We start from the raw sequence: 16,812 nt of genomic DNA, 5'->3' as shown, positions 1-16,812 counted from the left end.
CATAATAAATAGCAAATGTGCTAAGTGACAACTGTTTTGAATAATCTACAAATAACTGATGAAAATGCTTTACATAAAACCCTAGTTGAATAACTGGTATTTACAAACTAATGCCCACAAATCAAACTCACTGGATATGTGACAGGCCAAAGGACTAAGGGGGGTGAGGTTATATCCTTTACTGGACCAGCTGCTGTTGGGAAAAGGTACAAGCTTTCTGAGGAAGCAGAGAATAGAAGAAGAGCTTTGTATAGCTGGAAAGGTTGCACCTTACACCACCAAAAGCTGGTCCAATAACAGATATTACCTCATTACATTGTGTCTCTCATATCCTAGAACCAACTCAGTTTCAACAATGTTGAAAAAAGACACTCTGTTCAATGCAAGAGATGGTTTGCCGTCAGTAGAGCATGACCTGATCCAGCAATTCCCCAGACAAACCATATTTGTTATTATTTAAAATGATATAAAATTAAACAACAGATGTCTCTCGTGACCTAGGAAGAGGGCAATGTAATGCATAAAATTACCTGGTGAAATGAAAAATGTCCTCCACAATTTCTTGTCACGAGTAACATCTCTAATTTCCCTGGTCATATTAACCAATCTACCGGCAACAGGTGGAACACGACGAAAATCCAAGATCCTGGAAGTGAAATAAAAGGGGCAGTTTATCTTTAAAAATTTTTAAACAACAACAACAGAGCAGCAGCCAACCCTCTGATAATTCTTACTCCTAAATATGTAATAGTGATGGAAACTAAAGAGGTACATTATTCCTAGAAGGCAACAACTAAATTTATCTGTGGCCTTTATAGTTCAAAAAGTCTCATCAAGTTTAACAGATCATCCATGCTAAATAAATAATTTTTAAATACAAGTCCTGAATTAGCTTTACAGTGTAAAAGCAGGGGCAAATAGAGTTTCATGAAAAACATTATGGAATGTAAATTCCTAGAAATCTGAGAGATAAAAGACCTGCTTGCTAATCCAGCTCAACTCCTCACCAATGCAGAGCTGTTCTCTAAAGTATATTAGCCACTGCTTTTTCATTCCCAAGATGTAAAGTTTCAGTGTCTTCCATTGATGACCTATTGTCCCCATTCTGGGATAACCAGAGGAATTAAGCCCTGACCCTAGCATGCAACCAAAGTATCAATGTATGCCTAGACATAAAATTACCTTTAGTCGAAGCAATGGATAATATACTTTAGAGAACAGCTCTGCATTGGTGAGGAGTTGACCTGGATTAGCAATCAGGTCTCTTATCTCTCAGATAAGACTCCAACCCTAACTCCTGGTTGGATATCCCTAAAAGCATCAAACCTAACTCTAAGACAAGGACCTATGTTTTACACGAGGCTGTAGATCCTTAAGGCTACATCTACACTACAGGCTTTTTGCGTAAGAAGCTTTCTGTAGAAGAGATCTTCCGCAAAAACTTTTTGTGTAAAAGTGCGTCTACACTAAAAAAGCGCATTGCAAAATTGATGCGCTTTTGCGCAAGAGAGCGTCCACACAGTATAGACTCTCTTGCGCAAGAAATCTCTGCTGGCCATTCTATGAATGGCCATCAGAGCACCTGTGCTTTTTCGCAAGAAACCCCTGTTGAGCATCCACACACACCTTTTTGCGCAAAAACTCTTGAATGAAAAGGAGTTATTCCCTGTAGAAAGAGGTATACCTACATCGCAAAAAGCCCTCTGTTCTGCCATTTTACTGTAAATTTTCTTGTGCAAAAACACGCTTGAGGTGTGGACGCTCCACAGGTTTTTGCGTAAAAATGGCTGTTTTTGCACAAAAACCTTGTAATGTAGACGTAGCCTAAGTGCCCCAAACTAAACTCTAAAAGAACAGTCCCATAGGCACCAATCCTAATTCTAAATTAATTAGTCTTAGGGTAGGTCCACACTGCAGCTTGGAGGAACTCTCCCAGTCTGGTAGATTTGAGCTAGCCGGGGTCTTGCTAGGACACTAAAAATAGCTGTGTGGTAACAGAAGCACCAGTGATGGCTTAGGCTACCCACCCGAGCGCAGATTCAGCGTGCAGGGTAGGCTTGAGCTTGGATGGGCAGATCAAGCCTGCGTTGTGGTTGCAACATCCCCACTGCTACTTTTAGCTTGCTAGTGTTGGTTCCATTAGTGCAAGTTTCTTTATTGGACTGAGAGGTTTGCTCCAGATGCACTGTTGACATATGCGTTGGGGCCCTAAACGTAGTCTTGCCATATGGATCTCAATCCTATTCTTACTGCATGGATTCCTAGGGACCCCAACCCTAATTCCAGGATCCAATGCAAATTCAGGGTTGGGAAGCAAAATGAGCCCCAACCCTTAGACTAGGTCAGGGGGTTATACCTCTTATTGGGGTTGTGGAGCCCATCAGATCCAATCCTAGCCCTAGGTCTCAGAGCCCTATGGATTCCAACCCTGTCCCTTACTGGAGAAGCCAGCTTTAGGCCTAGAAGTCTTATGGTCCTCAACTTGTCCCTAATCCCTACCATCCACTACTTTAATCTTAGGCCAGGAAGCCTATATATTTCAACCCTAGCCCTAGGATGGATAGTGTTTCCAGATTTAACTCCAATACTTTACCAGTCCTGACTCAAACCCTAGGTAGGGTTACCAGATGGTTTCACCAAAAATTCTGGACCCCCCCCTAATTAAAAAAAAGAAGCTGGGAAAATTTTGTTGGGGGGAAAAAAAATCTGCCGGGCCGCCAAAATGCAGTCATGGGCCCTTTAATTGCTGTGCTGCTCCCCTCCTACTCCTCCCACCCCCGCCGCATATCCATTGGGCACCATTTTTTATGTCCGATATTTTCTCCTTTTCTTTACCAGACAGAAGGCACAAATACCAGACTGTCCTGGCAACCCTAACCCTAGTCCAGGAAACCCTACAGGCCTGGCAACCCTAACCCTAGTCCAGGAAACCCTACAGGCCTGGCAACCCTAACCCTAGGCCAGGAAACCCTACAGGCCTTAAGTGGGTGGCCCTATAGCTCCCCGCCCTAACTATAACTTTAGACTCCCAAAAGGCCCCAATCCAACTCTGTATATGGATCCTACCCTTAATCTGAGGCTGGCAGCTCAAGAGATTCAATCTTAAACACTGATCTGGAAGTCCAACTGGCTCCAACCATTACTCTAACTTGAGATGCCGTATGGGCTTCAATCCTGACGTTAGCCTAGGATGACTCTCTGGCCCCAAGCCTAGTATAAGCCGTGGTATCCAAATGGTATCAAACCATCATTTTAGCTATAATTCTCACTCATATCTGAACTTTAACGCTAGTCTGAGGCGTCTCATTTGATCCGACTGTAACCCTTTCTCAGGATTCCCTACAGGTCTCTACTCTAGCTCTATTATGAATTATCAAGTGGCTCCCCCACTTAGCTAAAGATGTTTCATGGCCTGCAACTCTGGCCCTAACCGAGAATGTGCAAGAATCTGAAACCCTAATCCTAACCCAGACGATTCCATGGTCTCTAACTGTAATCCTAAACTCCCTGGCTACGTCGTAGTAGGGAAATGCGCGGGGGATTTAAATATCCCCCGCGGCATTTAAATAAAAATGTCCGCCGCTTTTTTCCGGCTTTTAAAAAAGGAATCCATATCCTACTTTGAAGTAGGAATAAGAGCCTCCGGAAAAGGGCGCTTTTTCCGGAGGATCGGGGCCAGTGTAGACACTCTTTTCCGGCTTTTTTAAAAGCCGGAAAAAAGCGGCGGACATTTTTATTTAAATGCCGCGGGGGATATTTAAATTCCCCGTGCATTTCCCTACTACGACTCATGAAATTTACATGCCCCTTCCGGAAAAGGGGCCAGTGTAGATGAGCCCCCTGTAAATTCACCCATAATCTCTGCACGGGAGGCTGAATGGGCTCCATTCCAAAGGCTACCCACACACACACAGCCCCTCAGGCTCCAGACCTAATCCTGTTCTCTCCCAACCAGTGGGCCTAGCTGTGATCCTAACTCTCAATTTTGTGCCTTCACCTGCCAACCACCATCTCTTCTCTCCTCTCTGTTTGTCATATATTTTACTCTTCTCTGAGTGCTCTCCTGTTTATTGATATCTATCTCATATTCATATGCCTAGATCTAACTATAGTAGGACAGATTTAGTCATACCAATGTTATGCGTTCCTCATGCCATAAAACCTCTCCATTTGCAACTCAAGATCACATTGTCATGTATAGCATTAGAAGCTTCTCTTTAATCACCATGATCAATCCATTCTTCAGCCCTCATATACATTGCACCCATCACTACACGTCCTTCCCTCTTTTCTTCTGGCCTTCCTTCTCCCTGTGCACTCAATCTCTTTAATATCACCTCTAATTCTTTTTGACTGTTACTTCTTTTCAGGTATCTTCCTCCCAAAATAAACCTTTGTTTCTAATTATTATTCACCAGCTTCATTCTGTTCCACTCATTTGTTCATGTTGCTTGCTCACCGTTTTTATATTGTTTTCTATTTTTAAAGTAACTCAATTTTTGCAGGGAAGGAGGAAATAACATCCACGTCATATTTATTTTTTCTTTAATATATTATTTCATTTTACTTACCTGTCCAAATGAAATGCTGCTATTTCTGCATTATGCCTTTCATAGTCTGAGAAATAAAAGAAGTCAGGTGGAGTTTCCTGTTCTCTGGTTTGCCTGCAAAGAGAAACAGGCACAACAAATAAGGGTTTGTATTTATAATGAGCGATGCGCAAAAATCAAGCCCCTTATTCAACAGCTCGGTATTGGTTGCTTAATCAAAGGCCCTTAAAATACTTCACGTGTGAATTATTCACCATACATTAATTTGATCTTTCTTACTTCTGTCACAAAATTGTGAATTCTAAGCCCATCCTCATGCATGAAGGCTGCTGTCACAAGTTCCACTCAAGATGCTCGCTCTATTTAATAAGATCTGTTTTATCACTCAAACATTTCATTAGTGATAGCAGTGAAGAGAATGTCATTTCATTAAATTACCATTAACTGTAATTATAAAATTTCCAAAAGTAATAAAATTTCTCTTTCATCCTTGGCAGTTGTGGAGCTGCCATCTAAAATATGACTCTTCTTTTGTATTACTTGGATCCAACAATGACGTGTTTTCTTCACTTCCAAAGAAATGGAACCATTCCAGTCTGACTGCAGTGACATATGTCACATTTCAGAGAGCATTAACAAGACTCCAGAGAAGTGTCAATAATTTGTTGTTCCTACAGTTTAAGCACAGATAAAGGTTTTTTTAAATAGAAAAAGAAAGCTCAAGTATCAAACTCTGCCAAAAATGGAACGATCTTTACATGTAACATAGGGGCAATCTCCAGACCTTGTGAAGTCAATGGGAGTTTTGAATGAACTTCAGTGTATCCAGGAACTGTCCTTGGGATGAAACCCTGTGCAGTTGACCAGCAAAATGAAGTATACTTGCACAGTGGTGTGGCAATATTTTTCAGAGGGGGGTGCTGACACCTCCCTCTTACCCCTGTTCTACTCCCCTTATCAATGTTCTCTCAAAATATTTTCGATCCGTATGCAGAATAAATTTTGTGATGTGCCCCAAGGCATGTGTGGATGTGTACCACTAGTAGAAACACATGTTGCTGGTTGTGGAACTCTGTTCATCAGCTGGGTGGCATTTGAATCTCTTCTGACTGGCTGAAAAAGTGTACAGCTTTCAGGGAACACTGCCCCTTGCTAAGTCCAAGAGTAGAGCCTTGGTGTGTGAGGCCGGCAGCTGGGATCTGCGGCACAGGGCTGGCAGCCAGAACCCCAGGTGCAGTGCCACCACAGAGCCCCTGGAGCCTAGGGCACCAGCTGAGTCTCTGGGCAGGGGGCCAGCAGCAGAGCATGTGGTATGTGGGGCAGTGGCTGAGACCTCAAGTCCTAGGCCAGGAGCCCGGGAGTGCTCCAGCATCTCCTATGCCATTAGCTCCCACATCTATGTAATTGTAGACACACTGAGACCATCAACATATTTATTTTCTTGTCATGTGCAGTTCAAATTGTGGCTCTTTGGGGGCCATCAACACGCCTACTGAGGGTACAATACTTAGCACTGCAATTGTAATTTTCACACATGTGGTCCCCTGCTTAGCAGAACTGCTGTGGTGTAGCAATCAAATAAGCAATCACAGCTTTCCATTTGCTCCTGTTGTTGCAAAAAGGCAGTAAAGGATAGAAGCTAGAAGTGAGACCAGGGGAAAATGAAATTAATGTTTTCCAGATAGGAACAAAGAAAAAGGTGGAATCGCCAGTGATGGATAAAGTTGTGCCAGCATATTGTACAGTATGTAATGAAGAAAAAACAGCCAGGCTAGCTGCAGCCTCATTGTACAGTTTCATGTCAGTGTATACTGTAATTTCAGAACTAGAGAAAGGAGTTTTGACTGTTAATTCCCAGGAGAAGGAAATTAACATATTTCTATTAGGTAGATAAAGGTTTTTTCCCCACAATTTTAATAAATGTTGGTAACTAATTCAAAGAAAAAATATCTCCAGTATTTTGCATCATTCACTCAATGCAGCTGATAAGCTTAGAAAATATTATTAATTAGCTAATCAGTACCATCTGCTTTTTATCTTCTAGAGAGTTTAAAGACATCATAGTTGTTCCTTGCCAAAAACAAACAAGAAAAATCATCTTGATCAAGAACATGAGTTCCAAATAAGGGGTAGATCTTAATCTTGAAAATGCAACTATCCTTACTATTGCATATCTGACATACGGGGAAGCCAATTCATTACATAGCTACAGGAATAATATATGCTCTCCAATTTCACTTTTCTATTGGCTCCGTGAAGCTCCAAGCAAAGGTAAGGAAGATTATTAATTGTAAAATCAGTACCTTTCCTCCTGTAGGCTTAACCTTGCTTTTATGGGGTTCTGTACTGTCATTATATGTGTTCAAATGGCAATGCACTGACCTAAAAGGCCATGAACTTACTTATGTAGATAAGCAAGACATGCTTGGAAATCCTCAAAAGACAACCTTCTAAATCTTGACTCGATGTCAGAAATGAACTACAGATGCCAATTATTTAAAATCTTGTTGATCATCCAACTCACCTATTCTACTCTAGAAAAATACCTCATCAGTACATGTGACCAGCACACCTATCCTCTTCCTGTGTTTTCACAGAGAGAAACATTGGGTGCATTTTGAATTAGGTCCTGATTCAATATCAATCAGAATTCCACATTAATCCCAGAATTTTTGCAAAGCTATGCAAGCCAAGTTGGGGCAAACATAGAAGACCCCAGTTAAGGGCCTTAGAATGAAAATCTTCCAAACAACTTCAGAAGGGTTTTCAAGCCACCTGTGTGTTCCCTAGCATCAGAGTCTCCCCAAGATGCTAGCATTCTCTAGTGACCTACGAGAGCAGGGGTGGCCAACCTCTGGCTCTGGAGCCACCTGTGGCTCTTCTGAAGTTAATATGTGGCTCCTTGCTCAGGGACTGACTGTGGACCTGTAGCTATAGGTGCCAACTTTCCAGTGCTCAACTCCTGGCTCCACCTCCTCCTCCAAGAGTATTGTGCCCTCGCGCCTTCTCTCCCCCACAGAGCCCCTGAGTGCCATGAAACAGCTGATTGCAGTGGGCAGGAGGCGCGGGAAGGGAAGAGGAGGCACTGATCGTTGGGGCCGCTGGTGGGCAAAAGATGCTGGAGACAGGAGTGGAGGCACCTGATGGGGACTGCTCACAAATTACTATAGCTCTTTGGCAATGTACATTGGTAAACGGGCTCAGGTTGGCCACACCTGTACTAGAGCTTTATGACCCAAGCTGGAAATCACTTTTAAAAAACCCAGCATCCTTTGGGGCCTGACCCCAATCTAGAACCCACCTGGCATCTTGAGTCCTTCATCTCTGGTGACCTATTATAATGTCCTATGGTAAGAACTGACTACTGATCCATAAGAAGGGAATAACTACAATTCATATTGTAAACAGACTGTTGAGCTGATTTTGATATGAATCACTTTTATTAAACAAGGGTTTACAGCTAACTGAAGTTCATTCTAGTGGCTGAAAGATGTGTTGACATCTCCTCAGCCACCAATGAGCTAGATGCCACTCTATGGCCTAATCTATATGACTCTGTTGATTTAAGATAAGCAACTTCAGCTATGTGAATAGCACAGCTAAGTTGACGTACATAGACCATTGTGTCTTCCATGCGGTAAGATTGGTAGTTGATGTTCTCCCATCGACTCTGTCTACTCTTCTCATCCTGGAGGAGTACCAGAGTCGACAGGAGAGCTCTTGGAGGTTGATTTATCGTGTTTTAAGCAAACACGATAAATCAACCACCGGTGAATCAATCGCTGCGGCATGAATCCACCATGTAGCGGTGACGAGCCCTACAGAAAAGGTGTAAGAGGAGGTATGATGTGCATGATACTAGGTAAACTACACAATTTTAAAAGCTGCTTGGACCTGGCACAGTTTTCTGAGAATGCTTTCTTAAGAACAGGGCCAGCCGGAGCCATTCGTGCTCCCCGGGTCCCGGGAGTGCAGTGGCGCCCCCGGGAGTGTGATGCCTGTGCGACCCCGCCCCCAGGCGCACGGCACCCCTTGCCCCCGGGCACTCAGTGCATGCGTGGCCCCGTCCCCTGGCACCCAGTGCATGCATGGCGCCGCCCTGGGCGCACGGAGAATGCGTGGTGCTGCCCTCTCCCGGCCCGGCAGCCCTGCGCGGCGCCCCCTACAATGGGGTGCCCCGGGCGGTAGCCCAGTCAGCGCATAGCTTGGGCCGGCTCTGCTTAAGAAACAATGGTCAGTGCCCAGAGACTGCATTTATCTATTTTAGGAAGGCACAAAAATCAAGAGGGCCCAGAATTTAAATATTCTGCCTATCCAGGTTTATATGTATTCATATTTGAATTTATTTTACCGACAATTCAAAACCCAAAACTGTCTAACTAGTATCTGGTGTGTGCATTCAAATTACTTGGCAGCATGGTTACATACGAAATCTCTGGGCCAAATTCTATCTGGTTTTATACAAGTGTAGAGTCAAAGGATCAAATTCAGCGCTCAGTTCACTGATGAGATCCCATTTAGCCCTATGGATTTGCTCTGGCTTTAGATAGTTGTACATGAGAACTTAATTTGTTGCACAATCTCTAACTAAAGGGCTGAGAAAAGGAGTCCTGATTTCTGAATCCATTCCAGATCAATTAGAACATTACATGAAACCACACTGGACTTAATCCCTCCTGTAGCAGGTTTTAAAGCAAAATTGCATCTTAAAATAAAAGAAAAAAGTATGTTGTTTCTAGTTTATTAAGTGATGGTTATTGAACAAAGACTAGCTAATAAAACAACAAAAGCAATTAGGAATTTGAGCAAACAGACCAAGAAGATAAGACCACAGCAGAAATGTAGACCTTTGACTGATAATAAATTAAAACTCCCACAGAAGCTACTCAGTGCCAGCAATAAAATCACACTCCATTCACTATTTCAGGATCTACTGGTTGCAGAGGGTGAGAGAGAATTTATGGCTGATCGTTCTGTTTTGCAAACAGTTGGAATCTAGTATTCCTCTCTTTGGGGGAAGATCTGGCAGATTTCTGTAATGACCAAAAGGAAAGTTCTGGAAGAGAGACAGATGGAGTTTTGCTTATACTGCGTGCAGTTACAATTTGTTCAGTGGCACTAGACCAGACAAATCACAACACTAGGAGAAGACAAATCAGAACTAGCAACATTTGTATTGGAGAAAAAAGAAATATCATGAAAAAAACAAAGCCACTGAGAATCCTGAATATATCTGTGAGAAAAATAAGAGGAAAGCAAAAAGTGGAATTTTAACGTAATGGGAACACATATGATTTTACATAAGATGAGTTTTATCCATGATCTGAACTTCTGTTATAACAGCAATTCACACTAAAGTAGGGAATAACTATTCAAATTAATGAATGGTTTCTGGGATAATCAGAGTGCTAACTCCATTTTTACTATTATTGCCATGTGATTTGGTATTCAAGAACATTTTGACATTGAACATGACAATTTATGTGTGAAAATATTTGCAGCTCCCCCCAAATTTCTACAACGTTCGCATAATCATTTTTTGGTTCATAATTTTTTAATTTAACTGTGGTGTTCATTGTTTCCTGTTCATTACTGGCAATTCATGAATCTCATCCACATAGTAAGATCATAAAGCTGTCCCTGGCTAATTGGCATAGAACTTAGAGTACTTCAGAGGATCCTGCTAGAGAAATCAAGCCTTTAACCTGGTAAACTATGGTTAGTTTCCAGGACCTCTCTTCAACACCTGCCTGTTATCAGTAGAACTAAAACATAGCATGCCTGAGTTCCTCCTTGCCTCTCCATATAATTTGTTGTAGATAGTATACTTCCATTAGTTTCAAATCATATGCATAGCACTCCAAAAGCAAGTTAGATAGACAGACAGACAGGCAGGCAGGCAGGCATACTTGTTGGAGATCCAGAGATATTTCAGAAGCATCTTCATATCCAAGCAGCTGTATTTTAGCCAAAGCAATCAAAGGACTTGTCATTGGTTAATTATTGTGGACTCAATTATTGTGGACTCTACTATTTTTAAGTTGACCATGCTTCCAACTTGTTGTTTTAAAGGAACACCCAACCGGGATCAGAAGAACCAACTAAAAGGATTGCAAGGACCAGTGGATTACAACAGCATAAAACCACAAGGTATCAGTATGGCTGAGTGGATGAGTACAGTAAACAGATACCTATCTCCTTTTGTGTGCCTGAGCTCCGGGAGGGCAGCAACTATGTCTAGCCCTAGCCCTGGCCCTGACCGGACATGATCACAACACACATGACAACAATAAGTATTTTGGCAGCAGAGAATAGGACTGCGTGAAGGGAATGGTATTAATTTTACAGCAGCAGGACTTGTAAGAAATTCCACAAACCAATGAGCATTAATAAGAAAGCAGTTTGGGCTTTCTAATGGATAACTGGAGATTATCAGGGTGCACCCACAGGTATCACTTTGCTACTGTTCTCCTTTTAAAAAGCAATGCTCCTTTGTCTATTCTCATTCCCTGTGAAATCTTGTTTCCTCTTGGCGGCAGTCACTTTGGCATAACATAAATACACTAAATAAAGCGATAAAATACAGAATACTAAAATGAGCCACTTAATTCTAGCTTACTGCTAACTATACTACCTTTCAGATTGCAAGGGCGATGGCATTTGCCCTTCTTATTTGCCAGATAAAGCCCCTAGCGTCTTACCACAAAAATGGACATATGTGAAATGTTACTATTTTTCAGGATCTTAACTCTTCTTACTAGCTGAAGAAACTGAATGGAAGTCCAATGATGGCTTGCAGTTTTTTCTTTTCTTTTTCTTTTTTTGTTGTTGTTATGTCAAATTGGATTGTATAGCACTGGAATCTAAAGTGCCCTGAGATAATCTAAAGCTTATTATTCTAAGTGAAGGAGGCAGCCGATAGAAAAAAGGATGTCTCTGAGGCAGCTGTAGTCCTTAGTAGGGCACTTAAATTTTGCATGCAGAGTCCTATCACCAGGGAGAGCTTTCTATCAGCATTTGGCATCAGCTGAAACAGGTGGAAAAAATGCCACTTAATTTTATAATACATTTTAGGGGCTTAGTATGTCTTTAGGAAGATAAATGATGTTGCTAATGCATTGACATCTACAGTAGCAAAGATATCTGGCGCCTATTTCTAGCTCCTCATGGAATCTTGGCAGCTGATAGCTTTGGCTTTATCAAAGCATTTGGATACAAAAAGCACTCTTAGGGACTATCTGAGCTGTTTACAAGAACAGAATATGGTCCAGAAAATGAATGTTCAATCCAGAAATGCAAAGACATGCAATTTAATGTACTGCAGAAAGGATGTTTGGCCCATTCGGTTGTTCACATCCAAATGACAATAGGACTTTTGCAAGATGTTTGGGATTTTTTCATCTCACTGTAGTTTTATGCCTAGAAAAATGGAAGAATATTTACCATGGCAGAAAGACAGAAATGTACACAGGGATGCAACAGTACAGGAGTAAATAATAAACTCTTAGAAGTATAAATACCAAGACCATGCAACTGCATACTAGGTGTCTTTTTTTTTAAGTATACAGAAAAGGAAAGCTTAACTGCAACACATGCTCAGACTAGCTAACTTAACATGAATAGTAGATCTGCAATCAGATGAATGGTGTCCAGCTAAGAAGTAAGAGAAAATTGTATATAGAATCCTTATGGTTATAGGAAGAAGAAAAACATCCAAAAGAAGTTATAGAAACTAACCTGTCATAGGAAGCATTCTAGTTAAGGCCCATGTGTTTCTCTCCTTGTGTTCTGTGCTCTGCAATATTTGGACTTGATCTTTCAAGGTGCTGAGCCAAATGGAAGTAGGGGTGCAACACCTCTTAAGATTTTTCACCTTGTGCTGGGGTTCCAGACACCAGCCTGCACCTCAGGGCCCTGCTGCTGCCTGAGGTCCAGCTCCAAGAGGTCCTCGCCACTGGCCCTACTATCAGTCCCAGTGTCTCAGGTACTGGGGGCTCTACTGCCACTCATGTTCCCGGCACTTCTGCTGCAGGTCTTGGGGACCCAACTGTTGGCCCTACACTCATGGCTCCACAGCTTCCCCCAGCTGTGGCCCCAGCCTCAAGCAGTGAGGGGAGGGGATGGGATAAGGTGGGATGGGGTTCAGCTTTGCTCTCCAACCCTAAAAATTGTTCCAAGGCCACTGGGCTGAGCAGCATCAGCTCCCATTGCCAAAGTGGGACTGGGGTACTCACCACCTTGGAGACTGCAAACATTTCAGAGCAGGGCCACGCTCATTCTTTAGCAGTGGTTCAGTCACTGTACAGAGCTGTGCATACGGGGTGTCCTGTCTACATATTAAGCCACTGGGTGTTTTGTTTTGTTCATTAGAACATTACAAAAATATCAGAACTGGGACAAAGCCAGGACCATTTACATTTGCCCTTCCTTCTCTCCAGATGTTAGTGGTTGGGATAATGTGGAATCCAGATGCAAGCAAGCCCTGATTTGGGTATACAGAACCAAAATGCAACCCAGGAGGTTTCGCAATATCCATACCTCCTCGGGCATAGGCACTGAGTCCAGTGGACGCTCCGGGGCTGAAGCAGTCATAAAAAAAAGGAGAGTGTTTAGCATCCACCGGCAGCCAGGCCGATCTGGTCCTCCCTTCCTTCTCAGGGTACGTCTACACTACAGTGTTATTTTGAAATATCTTATTTCAAAATAGTTATTTCGAAATAAGCTCTTTCGAAATAACGCATCTACATACAAAATGCATTTCGAAATAGTGTTTTGCTATTTTGAAATAGCGCGTCCACACTGAGTGGACTCTGAATAGCATTTAAGGTCAGGAGTTACTTTGTGTGGCTGCTGCCTGAGGCTATCTGAGGTCTGTGCTTAAAGGGCATAGACCCCCCCCCCCTTCTCCCCATGGGTAGCTGGTTCTCAGGTTTCCCTGCTTGCTTGCCTATATTGATGAGGGACAGCAAAGCATTTTGTCTCTGCATGCTCTGGTTGCTCTCACTCGGGACACCACAGCACTCTGCAACAAGGAGCCAGAGCTGCCCATGGGCACTCTGGTGCTTCTCATGGACACGTTGCTCCACTATTAAGTGCTCCACTATTTCGAATTTATTTCGAAATAGCGGTTTGGCTGTGTAGACACTAGTAAAGTTAATTTGAAATAACGTCTGTTATTTCAAATTAACTTTGATGTATAGACATACCCTCCGTGACTCCCACCTGCCAGTCAGGTCCTTCTTCTCCCCACTCCTCCAGTGCCTCCTACCCACAGGTAATCGGTTGCTCAGTAGCATACATGAGGCACTGGGGGGAAGAGGAGAAGCGGGGGCAGGGCATGTTCAGGGAGGGGGCAGAATGAAGTTGGAGGAGGCAGGAAAGGGTCCAGGAGAAGCAGGTTGGGGGTGGGAGCCTGGAGAAAAGAGTGGAGTGGGGGCAAGGCCTAGGATAGAGCAGGGGTCAAGCACCCCACTCCAGGAAATCTCAAATTCAGCACTTGTGTCCACAGGCCAGTAGTAGTAAAATGTTACTCGAATCTTACCCAATAGAACAGCAACAAACAAACCAACAAACAAAACCTAACAAACCAGAAAACCCCAACCTACAAATATTATGGGGTACATCTACACTACAACGTTAATTCGAACTAAGCTAATTCGAACTAACGGATCCAGACTAAAAAACTAGTTCGAATTAGCGTTTTGCTAATTCGAACTAGCATGTCCACATTAAATGGACCCTGAACCAGGCTTAAGGATGGCCGGAAGCAGTGCCGGCAGGGCATCAGAGGAGGACTTAGAGCGTGGAGATGCTGTCTCAGGCTAGCCGAGGGCTGTGCTTAAAGGGACCCGACCCCCACCCCAGACAGACAGTTCTCAGGGGTGCCCCGCTTGCAAAGCAGTCCTGGCTTGGATTGCCCGGAGTACCCACACTGGGCACATCACAGCACTCAGCCATCAGCCCGGCTGCACTTGCCGCAGGCTGCCATCTGGGGAGAGGGGGCAATTGGAGGGCTGCAGGAGAGCTTCCACCCCCGGAAGCCCACAGAGCCAGCCCAGTCCTCCCCATCGGGGGCGCGTACCCCATTCCTCCCTCACCTCCTTCCACTTACCCTTCCCTAGCCCCTCTTCTTGATGTACAAAATAAAGGACAATTGTGTTCCAAAATGGAATCTGTCTTTATTGAACAAAACTGGGGGAGACTGGGAAAAGGAGGTGGGAGAGGGGAAGAGAGAGGGTGGGAGAGGGGAGGGCAACTACAATGATCAGGGGTTGGGAACAGGTCCAATATGAAGAGAGGCTAAAGAGACTGGGACTTTTCAGCTTAGAAAAGAGGAGACGGAGGGGGGACAGGATAGAGGTCTCTAAAAGCAGGAGTTGGGTGAAGAGGGTACATACAGAAAAGTTCCCATAAAGAAGGACTAGAGGACACCAAAGGAAATGAATGGGTAGCAGGCTTCAAACTAGTAACAGAAAGTTGTTCTTCACAAAGCAAATAGTCAACCTGTGAAACTCCTTGCTGCAGGAGGCTGTGAAGGCTAGAACTAGAACAGAGTTTAAAGGGAAGTGAGATCAAGTCATGGAGGTTGGGTCCATGGAGTGGTATTAGCCAGGGGGTAGGAGTGGTGTCCCTGCCCAAGGTTTGTGGAAGGCTGGAGAGGGATGGCACGAGACAAATGGCTTGGTCACTGTCTTCGGTCCATCCCCTCCAGGGTTCCTAGTGTTGGCCGCTGTCGGCAGACAGGCTACTGGGCTAGATGGACCTTTGGTCTGACCCAGGACGGCCATTGTAAGCTCAGGGCTCAGGGTCGGGGGTCTTAGTGGACCCCCTTGATTCTCTTGCACACCTGCTCCTTGGTGGCCAGGCTGGCAACTATCCTGCCCTAGCCGGCCACTTTCCTGTGCCTAGTGCCGAGGTCGTGGACGAGGTCCACGATGTCCGCACTAGCCCAGGCGGGTGCCCGCCTCTTGCGGTCCCGGGCAACTCCTGGGAGCCGCCAGCCTGGTCCCGGGAAGAGGGGGAGGGCTGGGGGGCATCGGGTGGGTGGCTCGATCCGTGCCAGGTGCAGGGTCTGCTGGCTGGGTGCTGGCAGGCTCGCATCTGGCACGGGCACCGTAGCCAGCCCGTGCCCCTTTAAGGAGTCCGGGGCCGGGAGGGGGGCATACGAGTTTTCCTGGTGTTGGCCAGAGTGGCCACCAGAGAAACCTGGGGAGGGCTAGCCTCCCACTAGTTCGAATTAAGGGGCTACACACCCCTTAATTCGAACTAGCTAGTTCGAACTAGGCTTAGTCCTCGTACAATGAGGTTTTCCTAGTTCGAACTAAGCGCTCCGCTAGTTCGAATTAAATTCGAACTAGCGGAGCGCTAGTGTAGCGCCTATTAAAGTTAGTTCGAACTAACATCCGTTAGTTCGAACTAACTTTGTAGTGTAGACAAATAGAACTGTGCTAAATAGAACTGTGATTGTAAAACCCTATAAAATATAACTGCACATATAGTCAAGGTTACTAATGTGTTTCAATGTCAGAAAAGCAATGTAATGTTACTTAAGTATCTCCAATAAATCACTGAAAAAACCATGATGTACATTTTTCCACACATGAGATTTTTATTTTTGCTTGCAATGTTCTAGATTTGGTGCCCAATCCTTCTCTGATTTATACCCCGTGCATTCTACTGACTTTATGGGATCGCGGAGCATATAAAATCAGAGCCCAAATTTGGCATACAATCTCTAGGGTAAAATCCTCTGTACTTTATAAAAAAAGGGTCATTAAAGCAGAAGATAATTCTGTGAGACTGGGCAGTTTTTCCATTCATTCTACATTGCTTTCAGATACATGGAACAGGAAGGGAATTTTTGATCAGAATAAGAAGCATGACATGTGACCTGTTTTGAACATGCCCTTCTATTTCAAGATCTGCCAAACAAATAGCTGCACTTCCTCATGGCAAAAACAATAGTAAAATAATAGTATTAAGTGCATTCAGTGAAGATGTCTAATATGTTACTTTTGGGTATTAGCATGGCAATCTTCCACTCTGACTCTTTCTGGAACTCACCTGATACTAGTGTACACACCAGCAAGATTTTAAAGCCAAAACAAAAAGTTAGCTTGATGGAAAATATATTGACAGGTCGGTGAGATTTTAAATTCAGAAACTAACTAAAATGGATTCCCCTCCTCCCAAAGGAAGTTGCAAACTACTTAGGCTGCATACTAAGCAATTATGGGGAAAACTAATGGAATATCATGATGCC

General features: G+C 43.8%; 1 protein-coding gene across 2 annotated transcripts in view; it reads right to left on the bottom strand.

Moving 5' to 3' along the window:
• The window catches only part of FAM20C (FAM20C golgi associated secretory pathway kinase), a 104,573-nt gene that overhangs the window by 18,250 nt on the left and 69,511 nt on the right, over positions 1-16,812 (bottom strand). For both annotated transcript variants that reach the window (XM_075899530.2, XM_006112825.5), the window contains 2 exons: positions 4,572-4,664; positions 531-646 (listed from right to left, as the gene is read on the bottom strand). In XM_075899530.2, coding sequence (XP_075755645.1) covers positions 531-646; positions 4,572-4,664 — 209 coding nt within the window. The remainder of the gene's footprint in view (positions 1-530; positions 647-4,571; positions 4,665-16,812) is intronic.

The sequence above is a fragment of the Pelodiscus sinensis genome, chromosome 15 (assembly GCF_052426305.1).
Source record: "Pelodiscus sinensis isolate ZL-2025 chromosome 15, ASM5242630v1, whole genome shotgun sequence".
Classification (NCBI taxonomy): Eukaryota; Metazoa; Chordata; order Testudines; family Trionychidae; genus Pelodiscus; species Pelodiscus sinensis.
The sequence above is the reverse complement of the archived record's forward strand: the minus strand, read 5'-3'. Positions and strand labels throughout refer to the sequence as shown.